At 47.7% G+C, this 7748-nt stretch overlaps 1 protein-coding gene across 1 annotated transcript; it reads left to right on the top strand.

Moving 5' to 3' along the window:
- Positions 1-2688: 2688 nt before the first annotated feature.
- Positions 2689-5981, top strand: LOC139804918 (trypsin I-P1-like). The gene is made up of 5 exons (XM_071762721.1): positions 2689-2797; positions 3495-3669; positions 4206-4459; positions 5035-5171; positions 5735-5981. Exons 1-5 carry the CDS (start codon positions 2755-2757, stop codon positions 5882-5884), a joined length of 759 nt encoding a protein of 252 aa, XP_071618822.1. The 5' UTR covers positions 2689-2754; the 3' UTR covers positions 5885-5981.
- Positions 5982-7748: the final 1767 nt, after the last annotated feature.

The following is a 7748-nucleotide window of genomic DNA, read 5'->3' as shown; positions in this document are numbered from 1 at the left end:
AGATGTGGAGGGAGAGAAAGAAGAGAAAGGGGATGCAGGGACAGAGCTGTGCTGAGGTTCCATGGGAGCCTGAGTGTGTGCAAGGAAGAGGAATGCTGAGTGTTCTGTTTCTTCCTTGTGAAGTCCTTGAGAGCTGGAGGAATGAGGTGTGAAGGATACGCATAAGTCACTTGCATTTTCCCATGAATGTTCCTTCTCTCCACCAGCCATGGCTGGTTCTTTTTTCAGTATTGACAGCACAGAAATAATGTAGAGGACAGGAGGTGTTCAGCATCCTCAGCCTTTGCCCACTTGCTGACAGAGAGGAGCCCAAGCTCCTTCAGAGTCTGTTCCTCCCTGGGACCTGGGGCTGAGCTGGGCAGCCCTGGGTGTCTCAGCATTGTGCTGCCTCTGGGGCAGGAGCTTCTGCCAGCTCTGACTCAGGAGCACACTTTGGCTGACAAGTTCAAGTAGTGCTCAGGGTCTGGGACCGTGTGTGTCACTGGCCCTCTGCCCTGTGAATCAACCTGCCCAAGGTGGTTTATTTATCTGTCACGGCTGAGCTTGTCCTCCAGAGCAGTGTGTGGGGTGATGCTGGGATGCAGCTGCCTGGAAAGCAGCTGTACAGTGCAGTTTCCTTTCCTAATGCTCTACCAGTGACGCCTCTGCTGCTCTGTGCACAGACTCGAGGGATTCAGGCCACTGAAATCCTCTCCCCTGTGCCCTCGGGTGTCTGTGCTCAGAAGGACATCCACATGGCCTCTCCTGAATGGGGCAAACTCGGCACAAGGTGGTTGGGTAACTCAGTGAGCACAGGGATGAACAGCAGGGAGAGTGGCAAGGGTGGAAGGAAGCCAGGCAACAAAGGACAGATGTCTTCTCCATGCTAAGCCCTGCTCGTAGCTCCTTTCCCTCCTCAAAGGAACTGCAGCCCCTGTGTCTTGAGAGAGGGAAGAAGGAAGAAGTGGGAATGGGCTGGGATCCCTGCCAGGCTTGAGAAGCATAGGGGGATGTCACCCAGCTCAGTGTTTCTGTTTCACTGAGTTCAGTGAAAGGCCTGAGGAGAACTGCACAGAGGTGCTGAGCAGGAGCCTCTGCATCAGCAGATGGAGACTCTGGAGTTGCAGAGTTCACTTGTGTGCCAGACAGCATCTCCCTCTAGCCACAGGTACAGTATGCACTGGAGCACACCTGGCCATGCCTATGCCTCACACTCGAGGAAGGATGTCTTAGCTTCTGTCCTGGCTGGACTGTGAATATTTGCTTAAACATTCTCCTGGGACATTCCAATCTCTTCTGCTCTTCAGCAGCTCTGAAGATAAAGAAGACTAAGTAAGTCAGGGCAGTTGTCTTGTGGCAAGCAGCAGAGGATGCAGTGGGTGGGCCAGACCAGATGTTAGAAAAAGAGTGGCAGTCCTGACAAGGCCTTCCGAAACTCCTTGGGACTTTCTCTTCCTGATCCTTGTCCTGGTCACCAGGGCCATCCTGAGATGTCTCCTCTCAACCTGAGCTTGGTTCATTACTAAACTTGTTGAGAGTGTAATCAGTTCCACTGTCCATGTCTTCAACAGAGATGTCACATTGCACTGGTCCCAGTACTGACCCTTGGGGAACTGCACTGATTGTGTTTGTCTCCATTTGGACATCAAGCCATTGACCACAACTCTCTGAGTGTGACCATGCAGCCAATTTCTTTTGCTACCGAGTGCTCCATCCATTGAATTGGCATCTTTCCAATGGAGAGACCATGATGTCTCGTGGGACAGTGTTGAACAAGCTGGATGATGTCAGTAGCTCTCACCTTCTTCACCACTGATGTGACACCATTGCTAAAGGCCATCAGATTTGTCAAGCACCATTTGCCCTTGGTGAAGCCAAGCTGGCTGCTACCAATCACCTTCACATTTCCCACGTGCCTTGGCAGAACCTTCAGGGGGATCTGGTTCACGATCGTGCCAGGCACAGAGGGGAGACTGACTGGCCTGTAGCTCCCCAGATAAGAGCTATGGCACAGATCAGAGGCAAATGGCACATTCCCACATTTAACTAATTCAAACTTGGGACATGGCACAGGGCACAGAGTACTTCTTTTTTACTCACTGATATTATTTTGAATAATTTTATTTAGTAAAACACTGTGTTCTGTATGACAGATGCACCCACCCATCCTGCCCCTAGTCAAGGAGAAGAAATTTCTGAAATAACGTTAAGAACCACACGGGGAAATTTTCATTTTCAGGAGGTATTTTGGAGTTTGGAATTTTTGTTATTGTTGTTTGAGTTTTTTCTTGTTGTTGTTTTGGTTTGTGTATTTTTTCAGTTTTTGGTTTGTTTTCCAAAATAAATGCATACCATTTTACTGTCCATTACCTACAATATTCAGCTTCTGGAAAAAAGATGCAGTTTTAAGAATGACATCACCAGCACAGAGGAATCTCAAGTGAATTGGGGAGTTGCTATGAACAGGTGCTGCATATTAGAACAAGACAGACAAACAACAGAACATCTTCCAAACCCAAAAAATATTTTTAAATTGAAGGCTGTCCTCAGGAATAATAATTAAAAATAGCTCTCTATCTTAGAAAGGTTTATAATTAACTGTTATTTGTACTTTCTACCAATGCCTGTTAATGCACACGTTTGGATCTTCAAATTTTCCACTGTGTACTTTCCACCTGGAGGAGACCTTGGACTAAAGATAAGACCATTTCAAAAAATGTATTTCTAGCCGCTCACACTTCCAGTCCACCAGTCAGGGCTTGAGGCTGCGGCAAGATGATGAAATACATCCTCTTCATCACCTTTGTTGGGGTGGCTGGTGAGTAGATTTCTTACTTCCAGTTTTGCAATCTATAAGGAAGATCATTTTCTGAGCAAATTTGCAAGGTAGTCTGTTGTGGCAAAGAGAAGTTGAGTTTCAGCTTGCAAAAGGTCTTAAGGCAGAGCACTGCATCTTCTTTAGACTGCTGTCTGTTCATCAGAGCTTGAGTCACAAAATGTGGTTCTAGACCCAGAAATAAAGGAATCTGTCCATAGCTTCAAAAAGGACTGTCTCTCTCTCTCTCTTTCTATTAAAGAAGTAGAAAGGTAACACCCCTGCATCTGGAAGCCCCAAAGCTGCTGTCAGTTTTTGGAGCAAGGGGGAGTGTTCCAAGGAAATATCTCAGCAGACTTGATTTGCACTTATGCTCTGTCCACTACTGACCACTACTGCAGACAGGATCCTGGAACAAACACAGCTTTGCTCCATTGCAGCAAGAACAATTCTTTGTTCTTCAGTTCAGTCTGGGACTAGGAGGCAGTGCTTTAGATGCAGATATGTGAGACGACCATCTAAGCCTGAGCACCTTCTTTTCAGGAGCAGCAGAAAAACCTGCATTAGACTTGCAGAGCACTGCTGACACGAGGTTACACAGAAGTAGAGCCTACAAGCCAGAGGCTTCAGTCAGTCAGCCACAGGGACACATCAGATGTCCTATGCCAGGTGTTGACATGTACCACTTTTTATCTCCCAGTTGCCTTCCCCACCAATGCTAATGACGATGATGATGATGACAAGATTGTGGGAGGCTACACCTGTGCAGAGAATGCTGTTCCCTATCAGGTGTCCCTCAATTCTGGGTATCACTTCTGTGGAGGTTCCCTCATCAACAGCCAGTGGGTCCTGTCAGCTGCTCACTGCTACAAATAGTGAGTAGAAAAAAATTTGTTTTTCTCTAACCCATTTCTTGCCTCCAGTTCACTTCTAACACAAATTGTGAGCTCTGAGATCCAGCTATGGAAGTGACTCCATTCTCACAGAAGACAACCAAGGCATGGGTGGCACATTCAGAAGGCTGGGCTGAGACGTCCTAAGGGGGTTTGCAGATTTACAAATGTTTCTGTGAATGAAAACACTGTCCAAATTGACATTGTGATAGTCTAGCAACAAATTACAGGCTGTCATTTCTTAGAAGTAGCATTAATCTTGCTGTTTGTATAAAGCACTGGTATGTATGTAATTTGTCCCAGCTCAAGAAAACAAAGCCATAGAAATCCAGCAGGTCTGTTGGCAGTGGGTAAGGTCTCAGTGTGGGTCACCAGGGCTTATTTCATGACAAGAAAGATAACCTGCATGGAAACAGCTGCTACCCTAGCAATGCTGAAGGGAGTCTGTAGAGTGACAGGGGGGTTTGTCCTAAGCAGTCTGTAGCAGGAAATTCAATGCCATTCCTTCTCTTTTCCAGTCGCATCCAAGTGCAGCTCGGGAAACATAACCTGGAACTCACAGAATCAACACAGCAGTTGATCAGTTCAGCCAAAATCATCCGTCACTCTGGCTTCAGCTCTGCCACACTGGACAATGACATTATGCTCATCAAGCTTGCCAAACCAGCCCAGCTCAACCGATCTGTCCAAACAGTTCCCCTGCCCAAGAGCTGTGTGGCCGCAGGCGCCTCGTGTCTGATCTCTGGCTGGGGCAACACACTCAGCAATGGCAGTGAGTATTCATGAGGGCACAGGGAACACCCCGACACTCAGAACTGACTCCAAGCAGCACAGGGAAGTGCTGTGGGACAGGGCTTCTGGAGTGGCCAATCTGTGTAGGACAGTGATCATTTAACAGCTTGGAAGGCAAGCCTTGAGAAGGTCCTTCCTCTTGTGGAGTATTACAAACATGAACCCCCTTAAGTCATTCAGTGTCATTCACCAGTGTGCATGGTGACTGCTGTGTAATCCACTGACAACATCTAAACCTGCACCAGAGGACAGGATGGTTTTCCCAAGGCCCAGGTGTCCTCCAGCACACCACAATAGGTACTACAAGAGTGGCTCTTACCTCAGTCTTATTAATGATTTTCTAGGTATCAGAGAAATGAGCGTGGCTGTGACGTAGTGGTGGGGCCATGGGTAGAATCTGTTCCATCGAAACAGCAGGAAACCATGCTGTGATTACAGTTTGGAGTACACATGATGACTGCTAAAAGAAGATGTTCAGTTGCTAAGAAAGCTTTTCTTTGAGCTCTGAAATGAACTCACAGGTGTCATCAACCATCTCTCTCTATTTTCTTGCAGACAACTATCCGGACACTTTGCAGTGCCTGAAGGCTCCTGTACTCTCCTCAAGCGAATGCTCCAAAGCCTACCCTGGGCAAATTACCCAGAACATGATATGTGTAGGATTCTTGGAGGGAGGGAAAGACTCCTGCCAGGTAAAACATCGGCCTCACCTCTTCCATATGCTTCTCTTCGGACTTTTGCTAGTAGGAGAGACCATCATATCACAGAATCTGCTATACTCACAGAGCTGGCATTTCTGAGTCTTGTCTTTTTGAACAGCAGGGCAGACTTGGGGTCAAGGGTGCTTATTGACTCAGGCTATGATTTTTCCACTCAGTCACATTGGCTGCTTTTGCAGACAACAAATACCTCTGCCCTAATTCTCCATGAGCAGACTCTGCTGCCTCCTGTACCTTCGGTTATTGAAAAGGGAGGAGAGCAGCACCACAGAGTCATTGGTAATCACGATGACTGTAGAGCTTGGGATGGAAATCTTAGTTCTGGAGTCACCAAAAATGAAATAGCCAGCATTCCAAGATCCAGGCGGCCTGGAGAAGGAATGTGCCTGAGAACTGCCGTGCATTTTACGTGTGCCTAACTCGTCTGTAGAAAAAGCTCACTGGAGCTCCCTGGAATGTCAGTGGTTTCTGGGATCCCTGGCTCACCACTTCTGCTGGTGCCATTCCCTGACTCTCCATCTCCTTTATGTACACAGGGGGATTCTGGCGGTCCAGTCGTCTGCAACGGGGAGCTCCAGGGCATTGTTTCCTGGGGCATCGGCTGTGCGCGGGAAGGCTACCCCGGAGTTTATACCAAGGTCTGCAATTACGTCTCCTGGATCGAATCCACGATTTCTGCCAACTGAGACACTATATGTGATCTGATTTTTCTCCACACCATTTTCTTCTGTGTTGGGATTTGACATAGAAAATTTTCAAAAAATAAAGACTTTTGGCACCCTTTCTTTGTGCAACATTTCTCTGGGTACTTCCATAGGGTGGGATGTGGAGGACAGAGGCAGGGAATGTCACTCTGGAGAAAATATTTGGCCAGTGTAGTAGAGTCACCCAACTAGCAAGATCTTGGAACATTTTGCAGGAGTCTTTCAGTCAGCTACATGTGGCCCCATGCAGAACATCTTTTCTCTTTAGCTGCACATATTCAGGTGCTGCCTAAAACAGGTGAGAGAGTGCACAGAATCACTCAGGCAGCAAACTCCTGCTGTGCATAACAGCAGACAGCAACACCAATGCCCTCCATCTCCCCCACTCCCACCCCCAGCCAAAGGACTGAACACTCCCCAGTGGAACCTCCCTGGGAACTCAGGAATGAAAGAACCTCTTGCTTGGCCTTGTTCTCTTCATGAGAGAACTGCCACTGGGGCTGCTGACCATACTTTTGTCTCAGTTAACTGGGCATGCTGGTCAAGATGGCAGAGATGTTCCTGGGTTCTGGTTTTAACTCCTCCTAACCCCACCAACACTGGAGCTGACATCCATGAAAAAGTTGCCAATAGGCTGTGTAGCTGACTCCTGAAAAGGAAAAGGGAAACAAGAATTTGAGAAAGATGAAGGGACAGGAAAAGCAGAGACTGGGGAGAAATTTAAAAGAAATCAGACACTAGAGGAAAGGTAGCGACCATGAAATGATAGAGTTTTCAATACTCAGGGATGCAAGGAGGGCCCCCAATAAAACATCTACGTTGGATTTCCAGAGGGCAGATTTTGGCCTCTTCAGAAGACTAACTCAGTCTATACCCTGGGAAACAGCCCTGGAAAACAAAGGGGTCCAGGAGGGACGGACGTACTTCAAGAAGCAAGTTTTGAAAGCACAGGAGCAGCTGTCTCGGTGTGCCAAAAGGCGAGCCGGCGGGGAAGACGACCGGTCTGGCTGAACAGGGAGATTTTGACAGAAATTAGGGTGAAGAAGAGAGCCTACCGATTATGGAAAAAAGGGTTAACTACTCAAGAAGAATTTAGTAATGTAATTGGGCTGTGTAGACAGAAAATTAGAGAGACAAAGGCACAACTTGAACTGAATCTCGCCACCTCTGTGAAGGATAACAAAAAGTCCTTCTACAGATACATCAGTAGCAAAAGGAGGGGCAGGGAAAACCTCCATTCTTTACTGGACATGGGCAGGAATATAGTTATCAAAGATGAAGAAAGGCCCTGGTATTTTTTAATCATTCTTTGCCTCATTTTTCAACACTAAGACAGGTTGTCCTGAGGACAGCTGGCTTCTGGAGCTTGTAGAAAGAGACAAGAGTCTGAACAGCCCCTCCGTGATCCAGAAGGAAACAGTCCAGGACCTATTGAACTGCTTGGATCCCCGCAAGTCTATGGGACTGATGGGATCCACCCAAAGGTGATGAGGTAGTTGGCAGAAGGGCTCGCCAAGCCTCTCTCTATCATCTACCAACAGTCCTGGCTCACCAGGGACATCCCAGATGATTGGAAGTTGGCAAATGTCACTCAATCCACAAAAAGGGCCGGAAGGAGGACCCGGGAAGCTACAGGCCCGTCAACCTGACCTCAGTGCCTGGCAGGGCTATGGAGCAGATCATTCTCAGTGCAATCACACAGCACCCCCAGGATGGATAAGAAATTAGACACAGCCAGCACGGGGTTATGAAGGGCAGGTCCTGTCTGACCAACCTGATCTCCTTTTGTGATTGTGTTACCGCCTCGTGGATGAGTGGAAGGCTGTGGATGGAGTCTACCTGGACT

Source organism: Heliangelus exortis, chromosome 1 (assembly GCF_036169615.1).
Source record: "Heliangelus exortis chromosome 1, bHelExo1.hap1, whole genome shotgun sequence".
NCBI lineage: Eukaryota > Metazoa > Chordata > Aves > Apodiformes > Trochilidae > Heliangelus > Heliangelus exortis.
Note: the sequence above shows the minus strand (reverse complement) of the source record. Positions and strands in the feature narration are given on the sequence as shown.